This window comes from Gigantopelta aegis, chromosome 1 (assembly GCF_016097555.1).
Source record: "Gigantopelta aegis isolate Gae_Host chromosome 1, Gae_host_genome, whole genome shotgun sequence".
Classification (NCBI taxonomy): Eukaryota; Metazoa; Mollusca; class Gastropoda; order Neomphalida; family Peltospiridae; genus Gigantopelta; species Gigantopelta aegis.
Window position 1 is genome coordinate 15913365 of NC_054699.1, and position 13830 is coordinate 15927194.

The following is a 13830-nucleotide window of genomic DNA, read 5'->3' on the forward strand; positions in this document are numbered from 1 at the left end:
ACCTTCCTTAACACTGAACTACACACTGCCCCCTGCTCCAGAAACAAACACAACCCTCCTTAACACTGAACTACACACTGCCCCCTGCTCCATAAACAAACACAACCCTCCTTAACACTGAACTACACACTGGCCCACTGCTCCATACACAAACACAACCTTCCTAAACACTGAACTACACACTGCCCCCTGCTCCATACACAAACACAACCCTCCTTAACACTGAACTACACACTGCCCCCTGCTCCATAAACAAACACAACCCTCCTTAACACTGAACTACACACTGCCCCACTGCTCCATACACAAACACAACCTTCCTAAACACTGAACTACACACTGCCCCCTGCTCCATACACAAACACAACCCTCCTTAACACTGAACTACACACTGCCCCCTGCTCCATAAACAAACACAACCCTCCTTAACACTGAACTACACACTGCCCCACTGCTCCATACACAAACACAACCTTCCTAAACACTGAACTACACACTGCCCCCTGCTCCATACACAAACACAACCCTCCTTAACACTGAACTACACACTGCCCCCTGCTCCATAAACAAACACAACCCTCCTTAACACTGAACTACACACTGCCCCACTGCTCCATACACAAACACAACCTTCCTAAAGACTGAACTACACACTGCCCCCTGCTCCATAAACAAACACAACCTTCCTTAACAAAGACACTTAAACAACTTAATATGTTCACACTGGTTTAGCTCCAGAGATAAACCTGTCAGAATTAAGATCTGTAAGTAACATCCACAAAGTAATACACTGACCATCTCCGAGTACTAACACTTCATCTGAATCACTTCCCAGTGACAAATCCTGCCATCTCAATGCTAAGATAGATAATCCTCAGTGACATTTTTCCTGCAGTCAGATCTATAGATCCATCCCAGGATAATGGAAGGTTAGAGTGCTGCCAGCTGTCTGGACTTACAGTACAGGGATTGGAGTAGATTTGGTCCAGCCAGAAATAGTCAGATGAAAGACTTCCGGATTTGAAAGTCTCCCAGTTAATGGACCAAAGTGGACTGTCCAGTTTAAAGTATAGATGTAAAGCAAAATTTAAATCTGCAATGTCGCCTTCCCATTCAACAATAGTTTACTAATGCAAAATACAAACACATTTATCATTTTAATGAAGTCATAATCTTGCCTTCCTATCCCATAATGGTTTACTGATACAAAATACAAACACATCTACAATTTTAATCAACTCACATCCTCATCCCACCATATTATAACATTTTCTTTACTAACCCAAAATACACACCTAGAGTTTTAATAATCTGACAACCTCGCCTCATCATATTATAACATTCTCTTTACTAACCCAAAATACACACCTAGAGTTTTAATAATCTGACAACCTCGCCTCACCATATTATAACATTCTCTTTACTAACCCAAAATACACACCTAGAGTTTTAATAATCTGACAACCTCGCCTCACCATATTATAACATTCTCTTTACTAACCCAAAATACACACCTAGAGTTTTAATAATCTGACAACCTCGCCTCACCATATTATAACATTTTCTTTACTAATCCAAAATACACACCTAGAGTTTTAATAATCTCACAACCTCGCCTCACCATATTATAACATTCTCTTTACTAACCCAAAATACACACCTAGAGTTTTAATAATCTGACAACCTCGCCTCACCATATTATAACATTCTCTTTACTAACCCAAAATACACACCTAGAGTTTTAATAATCTGACAACCTCGCCTCACCATATTATAACATTTTCTTTACTAATCCAAAATACACACCTAGAGTTTTAATAATCTGACAACCTCGCCTCACCATATTATAACATTCTCTTTACTAACCCAAAATACACACCTAGAGTTTTAATAATCTGACAACCTCGCCTCACCATATTATAACATTTTCTTTACTAATCCAAAATACACACCTAGAGTTTTAATAATCTCACAACCTCGCCTCACCATATTATAACATTCTCTTTACTAACCCAAAATACACACCTAGAGTTTTAATAATCTGACAACCTTGCCTCACCATATTATAACATTTTCTTTACTAACCCAAAATACACACCTAGAGTTTTAATAATCTCACAACCTCGCCTCACCATATTATAACATTCTCTTTACTAAAACAAAATACAAACATATCTAGAGTTTTAATAATATCACAACCTCGCTTCACCATATTATAACATTCTCTTTAATAATACAAAATACAAACATATCTAGAGTTTTAATAAATTCACAACCTCACTTCACCACATTATAACATTTCATCCTACAACTACTGTTTCTATCGACAGAATATAATGACAGATAAAGTATAGTAGCAGGATGTGACTTTTTGGCATCATTCATGTGACGTCACAAACATAGCTACATATAAAAATCACTCATTTGACCTCTAGGTCATCGTACAATGTGGCAGAAATAACAGAAATAATAGCTTTTCTCTTTAATTTTTATGGTCTGCAGGATAAAAATAATAACTAGTTACTGACGTCGGATATCTGCTTTATCCTGTTCAGGCCGAATGAGAAATTCCACTCAGCATTTTCACCTTCACAGGATAAAGTAGATATCTGACATCATTAACTAATTATGCTCTATCTCTTTACTAATACAAAACACAATCTCGTCTTACCATCCTACAATAGCTTATTAATGGAAAAACAAACCCCCATTCCATAATAAAACACAAACACATCTACAGTTTTAATAAACTCACAATCCCACCTTTTCATCTTATAATAGTTTATTAATGAAAAAAACCCAACCCTACAGGGTGTATACTACCAAATCAAATCCCATAGATGACAATAGTAACACATGTGGCTAAAACTCCTACCTGCAACGTATCAATCGACATAAACGCCACGGATATAAATACTACCAACCCTCACACTTAAAGTGAATCAGCAAAAAATGCAGCTCAAGCTGCTCATTTCTGAGATAATGGATAGCGTCAATGACTACCCTAGTTTCGCACAAAATTTGAGTACTTTTTTTTACAGGTACCCCCATACATTGTTTCAAGCACAAGGCTACTTGACACAGTGAAATAAAATTGCATACATTTTTTGCCCAGATGAAATGGTTGTTTTGTTTTTTACAACCAACACACTCACATTTATCACCAATCACAGGACTTGTGGTGTTCACTTCTCTATCAAAAGTTGGGTGTTCCTCAAACTTTGACCCAGCCCGAAGTTATTTGGTTTAGTACTACCTACATCTATCATTTTAATCTCGCCTTACCATCCTACAATAGCTTATTAATGCAAAAAAAACACCCACATCAATCATCTTAATGATCTCATAATCTTGCCTTTCCATCCCAAAATGGTTTCCTAATGCACAAAAGCAACATATATTTACAGTTTTAATAAACTCTCAATCTCATCTCCCCATCCTCAGGGAGAACATTTAGCAAGGTTCCATGCTTCCCTGAAGTCAGTTGAATGCTCGCTTGATGTGTTTACGTCGCAGGATCGAACCACCTTGGTAGATCCAATTAACTTATTAGGGTTTTTCTTGTTCCAATCAGTTCACCATAACTGGTCAAATGCCATGATATGTGCTTTCTTGTCTGCGAGTAAGTGCACATAAAAGATGCCTTGCTACTAACAGAAAAAGGTTGCAGGTTTTTTCTCCAAGTCTATATGTAAAACGTATCAAATGTTTCACATCCAATATCCGACTATTAGCCTGTGTGGCGGCAGCAGGTTTCCTCTCTAGATTTAGGCCAAGTATTAAAAAAAAACATCCATACGATGGTGCCTATAAAAGATCCCTTGCTGCATAATTAATTAATCAATGTGCTCTAGTAGTGTCATTAAACAATACAGACTTTAACTTTAACTGTGCTTCTGTGAATGCCAAATTTCGGGTTGGAAGCGTCCAATTATGAGATGGAATCACAAACTATCTAAATTATATCATATTTATGATTCTGGAAGACTCCTGAAATTAGATTCTCAAATTCGATGCTTATAAAACGTAAGTCCAGACTCAATATCTAATGACATCGCATGCTTACAATTTGTATGGCGTTGTCATGACATTAGTGTCTCAGACTCTATTATTAGAGTCTCTCGAGTCTAGACTCTAAACGTTTTATAAGCCTGATCCTATAATAGTCTACTAATGCAAAAAAGAAACATATCTAAAGTTTTAAAGGCATACTGTCACAGATTTAAGGACCGTATTTCTCTACAAATGGATAATAAATAAAAATTACATTAATATTGTTGGAAACCAAATCTAGCTATCGCATCACCTTAACTGAACCATGATGAAGTGAAATCCATGTCATCCCTTTCAGCAATTTTAGTTTTTGAATTATGGACCATTGCCATAATTCAATTATTTTTACAAAATGTCATTAATAAATGGATTATGGTGGTTATGAAGATGGTTGAATAAAGTACATTTAGGGACAAATCAAATTATATTTGTTCAGGTAATACTTTGTTAGATCATTAAATAGGTCAATAGTCTGTGACAATATGCCTTTAAGGGATGAAATTGTGTATCAAAGGCAGTGACTAGTATGTGTTGTGCTGTCTGTGGGAAAGTGCATATAAAAGATCCCTTCGCTACTAATGGAAAAATGTTGTGGTTTTCTTGTGGTCAGAATTACCAAATCTTTGACATCCAATAGCCGATGACTATGTGCTCTAGTGTTGTCATTAAACAAAATTAAACCTCTGATCCCACAACCCACCACCTGTGCAAAAGACTGTTCAATGTTTATGTTCATGATCACATTCACATTTGCTCGGTGAAAAACTAAGGTTTAAGCTGTTATTTGCCAAATTACCAAATACAATTTAAAGTTGAATTTAGCAAATTTATGTCATCACCAATTCACCAAAGAGCTAATTAGAAAACTGTGTGTTGTTTGTATGTGTATAGCTATTTTATAAAATAATTCTGTTTGTCTGATTGTTACTTAAATTTGGCTGCAGATTTTCTTATTAAATTTGCCAAATTGCTATTAATTTTTGGAATCCAGCTTAAGCCCTACCTAATTATTGGTAAAGGCTTAAAAACATACTGAAATACATTAGTTTTGATGAGAGCATTTAGACTGGATGTAAGGAAATGGTTTATTTAATGACACACTGAAAACATTTTAGTTACCGTTATATGGTGTCAGACATACGGTTAAGGACCACACAGATACTGAGGGAAGAAATCCATTATCGCCACTTCATGGGCTACTCTTTTCGATTAGCAGCAAGGGATCTTTTATATGCACCATCCCATAGACAGGATAGCACATATCACAGCCTTTGATGTACCAGTCATGGTGCACTGGCCGGAGTGGGAAATAGCCCAATGGGCATAATTATGGGAATCAATCCCAAACTGACCACGCATCAAGTGACATGTGGCTAGCCACAATGAAATAATCGTGTATGGGGTATATGTCCAAAACACAAGCCCCAGACACATCAGATTTAACAGTCAGAACACACGCACACACACCACATCCAGTCTATATGAGTCTTAACACATTGGCTTGGTGGGAAAGTTGGTAACTATGGTTTTACTTACCTCCTTGACCCTTGGAATGGCATCATTTTGAGGTCGCCGCGCTGGACTCAGTGACTTCGTGTTTATCTTATCATAGAGCTGAAAAACATGAAACAGAAAACAAACCGTAAATGATAATAGACGAAAAAATAAATGCTTATATGGTTGTTGATGTGGTGCTGAAAATAGAAGGAAAATACAACAAGATAAACTAGGATCAAACATGTTTGACCGGTACTTTGCTGTAGCTGAAATAGGATTTTTAAAAAAACAAAGAAAAAAACTAATTAATATAATAATAACAAATCAATAATTTAATGATTTCTTAAGATCAATATTAAACTGGAGAAAACATTATGGAGCCTAATTTATGAAGCCGATTTTGGTTAAATACAGGTGTTTAAGCATTGCAAATATATGTACTTACAAGTCTATATAAGTCAAAAACAAGCTTCGTAAATTTTGCCCATACCGGTATATATTTTTTTTATCTATACAGCAAAGTTGTCATTTAAATAATAACAAGTAACAAGAAATCTGAAAGATAAAAGTAGATATAGAGGAGATTATTCAACCTCCAGTGAGGGGATTTGAACCACAGACCTTCTAATGGAATGGAAGGAAATGTTTTATTTAATGACGTACTCAACACATTTTATTTACGGTTATATGGCGTCAGACATATGGTTAAGGACAACACAGATATGGAGAGGAAACCCGCTGTCGCCACTTCTGGGCTACTCTTTTTGATTAGCAGCAAGGGATCTTTTATATGCACCTTCCCAAAGACAGAGTAGTACATACCACGGCCTTTGATATACCAGTCGTGGTGCACTGGCTGGAATGAGAAATAGCTCAATGGGCCCACCGATGGGGATCGATCCCAGACCGACCACAAATCGAGCGAGCGCTTTACCACTGGGCTATGTCCCACCCATCTACTGGAATGGAATCCAGAGTAACTGGCGCAACATGTGTAAGAAACGAAGATAGATTACAAATGGAATAGAAAGGCAAAAACAGTTTTAAGAAATATTTTCAAACATCAGTATTAAGTGAAAACAGTTCTGCGCGAAAAAACATGAACATCTCCAGAAAATGCAAATCTATTTTTTCCTGAAAGGAAAGATATGATGTGCAAATCATTCATACATCATCAGTTGTTTAGAAAAGTAAAACGAACAAGAAGCAAAAAAACCCCAAAACATTCTGGCCCACAACTAATTGGTTCATGTTTGAGGATAGTAATATAGGTATTGCCATGACTGTTAATCTTTCTAAGGATATTCTTAGTTAGTACATGTATTAAGGAGATTATATAAAGGATAGTAAACGAGTTACCAGTTATTATCAAATTTATGTCCCGAGTGAATTAACATTCAGTTGTCATGAGCTTTAGCGATGACAAATGAAAATTATTTCACGAGGGACATAAATATGATAATAACTGGTGCCGAGTTTGTTATTCTATTTATTACCTGAGTTATTTTTTCTCTAAAAGCCTTTATTTTCAACACCAATGCATATTCATGTATAGAAACGATATAAACCACTTTATGTACTGTTCTGAGTATTGCTATATCTTTGTAATTTAATCACGTTCATAGATAATTTTCAAAAACAAAAGTTCTCTTTATTCTAAACGCAAACTCTTTAAACTACATGACGTCATTGTGTGTGTTTGCCAAATCATGATGACGTCATATTTAGTACAGACAAGGTCACTGGTTTGTTCGTTGGACCAATGCATGATAATTTCTCAGTGAGAAATTATGATTTTTATTTTCCCCGTTATGAGTGCCTGCTGGGATAATAAGAACCAGTAAGTCCTGCAACAAGGTCCAAGAAAATATTTCTATATTTAAATTTGGTCCTTATAACTAGAAAGCATTATGATATTAATTGACCATTCATCATTTTTAAAACTGTTTCTTTCTTTCCGTTTTTCCTCTTTACTTGTCTTCCTTTCCATCTATCCTTCTTGTTAGCCAAGTGGAAATATTTTTTATTACAATCGTTTCTTTCATCTTGATTACAAAATATGTAAAAATAGGCCTTAAAAGTTAAAAGTTTTGTTTTGTTTAACAACACCACTAGAGCACATTGATTTATTAATCATCGGCCATTGGATGTCAAACATTTGATAATTTTGACATATAGTCTTAGAGAGGAAACCTGCCGCATTTTGCCATTAGAAGCAAGAGATCTTTTATATGCATCATCCCATAGACAGGATAGCATATACCATGACTTTTGATTTTTAACCAGTTCTGGTGCACTGGTTGGAATGAGAAATAACCCAATGGGCTCACCGACAGGGATCGATCCCAGACCTAATGAACATCAGGTGAGTGTTTTACCACTGGGCAATGTCCCACCCCCAAGAACATTAACAAAGACAAATTCAGATCTTCTAGAAGCCAGCGAAAACCATCGAAAACCACCGTAACCCTCATTCGTCAAACAGTGGAGTTAAACATGTGACAACTATTAATGCGGCAGTCGAGCTTAAAACAGATGAATTCCAATCAATAATGTTCAATTTGTACAGCCATTCATCTGTAAAATTACACTTTTCAAGGAAGGTACTCATAACTGTGATAAAGTTTATGGCTTGCATGAATTGGGATCAGCTCGGCAGCAAGTAGAATTAAGGTGCTGCGATTTCGACAGTAAAAGTTAAAAGCAGACATCATTAACTTTGCCAACCCTGTGAAAAAAATACATTAAAAAAAATAAAAAAATAAAAAATAAAAAATAAAAAAATAAAAAAACCCTGTTTCTCGCCTACTCCATAATACTGGCATGATGGTTGACAGCATAGTGGGGATCAATTAAGATTATTTGAGGTATGATTGGAAAAGGGAACTAAAATTCACATTCATGAGACATGGAGAAGTCAAAATGTAATAAAAATCTGATAAAAATCCTCAAAACGTAAGATTTATGCAATGTAGTTCTAGGGTGAAAGAGATAACATTTAAAGGGGCTCTATCGCAAGGGCTCTATATCACAGAATTGCTTCCCATAAATAATATTACTGTTTTGTTCATTTTGTTTTTGTTTTGTTTTTGTTTTGTTTTTAAATGTAAAGGTTACACCGTAACAATATATGCATAAAACATTAAACAGCAAATAATTTCATTTACTAGAAGAAAAAAAAATGTATTGTAATAGAAAAATTTATATTTTTGCAATGTGGTTCTTAGGTTAAACCATTTTAATAACATTTAAAGGGGCTCTATCAGAAATGCTTCACATAAAAAATATTACTGTTTGTTTTTTGCTGGGTTTTTTTTTTTTTTTTTTTTAAATGTTAAGGTTACGCTGTAACAATATGTGCATAAAAAATTAAACAGCAAATAATTTCATTTACTATAAAAAAAACAAATGTATAGAAATGTTTTTAATTTTGCAATATGGTTGTTAGGTTAAACAAATAACATTTTTTAAATTTATTTTAATCTTTTTAAAATATTTTGTTTCTTAAATGTAAAGGTTACACCTTAACTACAAGTGCATAATTTTTTTTTAAAAACCAAATAATTTCATTTACTAGGAAAAACTAATTTATTGTAATAGAAAATCTATATTTATGCACTGTGGTTCTATAGGGTGAAACAAATAATATTTAAAGGGGCTCTGTCAGAGATGCTTGACATTAGTAATATTCATTTCATTCCATTTTCAATTTCGATTTCGATTTCGATTTCGATTTCGATTTCGAATTCGACAGTGTCTACCCATATACATTTACACCTTGACAGCAAGGAAGGAAGGAAATATTTTATATTTTATTTACAGTTATATGGCGTCGGACATATGGTTAAGGACACAGATATTAAGGGAGGAAACCGACTGTTGCCACTTCCTGGGCTACTCTTTTCGATTAGCAGCAAGGGATCTTTTATATGTACCATCCCATAGACAGATCGATAGCACATACCATGGCTTTTGATGTACCAGTCATGGTGCACTGGCTGGAGCAAGAAATAGCCCAATGGGTCCACTGACGGGGACCGATCTCAAAATGACTATGCATCAAGCGAGCGCTTTACCACTGGGCTACATCTCACCCCCTGACTGCAAGGAATTCTCTTCAGTTTTGATGGATACCAACATTTTCTATTTCTTTTTATTTTGACCGAGGATTATTTGGGAATTAAGCCACTGTTTTACACTTAGTGTCAGCACATTACAACTTTAAAGGGACATATCCTGGTTTTTAAACACTAAGGCATATTTTTTACTATTAGAGCCATTTTTTAATACCTGAAATTAGACATTATTTAGATTTTGTTGTTTAAATTATCCATTTCTGTACATTCGAAGTGTTTTTGGTCATCCTGGTGTTTCTAATATCACAAAATGCATTTCTCATATTTTAAAAAATGCACGTGTGTCTGATAAGTAACAGTTATGGAGTCGAGTTTTAGTCTGTTTTTAGAGGGTATTTCACCGTTTCAAAGTCACAGACTCATGTTTCACTCAATTGTAACTTTATCCAAATGAGTTACAGGTTTGTAAATTAATAAACTTAGTGTCAATTTTTACGGGTTGAAACTTGGGTATGTCCCTTTAATATTCCTGAGTGAATTATGCAAAGATCATGTGTAGAACTGATTTATTAACAGGGCTTGAAATGGTGACCCATAACAAAGTGATAAGCAGTTCATTGTTTAGACCTATAACAGGTGAAATAGAAATCCACTTACTGAAACCACCTAAAAATCACAGGTACTTTTTTTAAAGAGACCGATGTATGTACAATAAGGAAGGAAGGAAATGTTTTATTTAACGACACACTCAACACATTTTATTTACAGTTATATGGCATCAGACATATGGTTAAGGACCACACAGATATATATAAGGAGGAAACCCGCTGTCACCACTTCATAAACTAATCTTTTTCGATTAGCAGCAAGGGATCTTTTATATGCACCATCCCACAGACAGGATAGTACATACAACACCCTTTGTTACACTAGTTGTGGAGCACAGGCTGGAACGAGAAATAGCCCAATGGGGCCACCAATGGGGATCGATCCTAAACTGACTGTGCATCAAGCGAGCGCTTTATCACTGGGCTACATGATTAGCCCGTGATTCTGTTATATTTTAATTCCATAATGTTCTAAAATACATCTTGGACATCCAAAGTTTTCACACACTATTCATTCTCAAACCCTCCCCATACCTTGTCTCATTTCAAGCAGGCTAATTTTCTGTAGCAGGACATTTTTCTTTTTAGCCTCATATCTTCAAAAAAGAACAGCCGGACATATTTCACTTCCTAATTTGATCAATGAAGACCATGTAGCTATTTGTCATAAATTAATAGAAAAATAGTGAAAAATATTAAAACCTGTTTTTCCACAACTCAGTGTAAATATTGATTTACAACTATAACAATTCACATTTAAACCCGATTTTCCACAACTCAGTGTTTCAGAAATTTATGGGTTTTTTTAGGAGCACAATAAACTTTATAATGCCGGTAAATGGGGTATTGAGGATTTTTTTTTAACACCCCCCCCCCCCCCCCCCACACACACACACACAAAAACCCTGCAAAAATAATATAAGAATTATCATTATTTTGATTTATTGCCTTAATTTAAAAACATCATTTCAGCCGCATCAACCTTTAACACATTCATCTCCAGAGAATTGGAAACAATCCACCGGATCCACTGAGGTGTTTCGATCCGGTGACCCATGGCACCTCAGGCGGAAGCACTGCCAGAGCTATTTCTCACTCCAGCACCGGAAAAAAACACAAGAGTTCTATTTATACGGTGACATGAAAATCCATTCTTCCCCTCAAGAGGATTATCAATTTTAAGAGACAACCAACGGGTCGCACTGTGCAAGTCAAGAGTCAATATTATTTGAGCACAAATTACCATCCTATTTTATTAACTTTGGTAAGTATAAATACATCAAGATTGGTTGCCAGGCAGCGGCAGCCATGACTATATATAGCTGCCATTTTGGTTATGAAAACACAACCTCTAAGATCATGTAGACAAGAAAATTGGTGAAGCTTGTTATAATAATATTAATAATGGATTTTGTTTTCAGATCTGTGACATAAACACACACACACACACACACACACACACACACACACACACATATGCATGAGTACACCTGCGCACATATGCACGCATGCACACTCTCGCACACAGAGTCAATAATCTTTAGTACAAATCAGTTAATTCTCCAAAGATGATTTTTTTTGTTTTTAAAGAGACCACTAGAGCACACTCATTAATTAATCATTGATTATTGGATGTCAGACATTTGATAATTCAGAGGAAACACGCTGCATTGAGTCCATTAGTAACAAAGGATCTTTTAAATGTATTTTCTCCACAGATAGGACTGCATATATGATGGACTTTGATAAACCAGTTGTAGAGCAATGGCTGGGACAGAGGAAACTCAATAGGTATGCTTTGCAGTATCTTGAAGTAAAAGGGGAGTTTTTTAATGATAAAAAAGGACAAACAGTTTTTGGAAAAGAAAGAAAGAAATGTTTTATTTAACGACGCACTCAACACATTTTATTTACAGTTATATGGCATCAGACATATGGTTAAGGACCACACAGATATTGAGAGAGGAAACCCACTGTCGCCACTTCATGGGCTACTCTTTTCGAATAGCAGCATGGGATCTTTTATATGCACCATCCCACAGACAGGATAGCACATACCACGGCCTTTGATATACCAGTCGTTGTGCACTAGCTGCAACAAGAAATAGCCCAATGGGCCCCCGATGGGGATCGATCCCAGACCACTTTACCATTGGGCTACGTCCTGCCCCTAAACAGTTTTTGGAGTGCTTCGATAAAACCTGGAAAATTATTCTCAATCCCCTAACCCCCCCCCCCCCACCCACCCCACCCCCCATCATATGGATACAATATTAATGAAAACAAATCCACATACATTGTATTCAATCTCTTTAAAAAGGAAATCTAAAAAAAAACAATTCTCAAAAAAAAAATTTCAGGCTATAAATTAGCTAAAAACATTAGTCATTCTGAAATTTGGTTCTGGCAATTGATTAGCTAAATCACGTCATATTTCAAGACCCACTTCAGTCCAGTTGTAATATGAACCCACTGAACGATATTATTACTAGCTGACCGATATGTCCCACTGAATGAGGTTATAGGTTTGTTACATGCAATGTCCATTTCGTCCCATCACTGACGTTACTAGAGAGATGGTCAAATTTGTCAGACAGTGCTGGACAGTCAATTTCTGATCAAAGGAAATACACAGCCAACGCCACCTCATGAACTTTCGTATACCCAAATTACGCCATTAGCTGTCAGATCTATAATCATTTCAGCCCAGTCTACAATCACAGGAAATAAATGTTGTAAACAGTTTCAGTTATGGTTCTGTTATTCTGTGGGTAATATTAGTGTTATATATTAGATACCAATTTCAACAAAAGGTAACATAAATGCATAGAAAATAAATATTTCCATTTTAGGAAATAGTTCTTCATTAAAATATATATATAAAAATACTGAAATGTTTCTTTGATGATTGCAAGTAGATTAATCTCTGTAGTATTTAAATAACCCATTGCTTTGACGTTACTTATTAGTACAAAATGATAACAACTATGCAAGTTGTATATCGTACTATCACTTACATAACAACAAAATGAGACAGTGCTTGGCATAAGGGTAGATAATTCACAATGCTGTGGTCCACTAATATACACTGATGTTTTGCATGGTAGTTATCAGGTTCCATTAGACCAAATCAATTCCTATTGCCGATAATGTTAACGTTTACTAATAAAACTGATATAAGCAGCGTTTCAACACACCCAGGAAGTACAGCAATAGAAAGTGTGGCACCTCACATCTAATCTAGCTGCAAGAAAATGGGGGGTCACGTATCATTTAAGAGATTTAATTTATGTTTTTAATAGCAACCGTCATTTTTGCTGAAAATTGCAGTTCCATTTTTGGGGGTACCCCGCATTATTTTCAACCTCTGGTATATAATGCATAACAACTGTATAACAAATAAAAGTGTATTTATTTATTGTCAATGGATAATAGTATTTGCACAAATAATCAATGTCACATATTACTACCAATCACACCCACAGCTGCTTTTACTCCGTAAATAGTTGACGGTGCACGTCGAACCTTGACACGGTACTCTCTTCTTTGGTACTATGCAACCTATATCAAAAAAATATTTTTTTCAAAAAGTGTCC

General features: G+C 35.5%; 1 protein-coding gene across 4 annotated transcripts in view; it reads right to left on the reverse strand.

The window, feature by feature from the left end:
* The window catches only part of LOC121371158 (peripheral plasma membrane protein CASK-like), a 492097-nt gene that overhangs the window by 103495 nt on the left and 374772 nt on the right, over positions 1-13830 (reverse strand). For all 4 annotated transcript variants that reach the window (XM_041496867.1, XM_041496847.1, XM_041496839.1 and 1 more), the window contains one exon: positions 5590-5667. In XM_041496867.1, coding sequence (XP_041352801.1) covers positions 5590-5667 — 78 coding nt within the window. The remainder of the gene's footprint in view (positions 1-5589; positions 5668-13830) is intronic.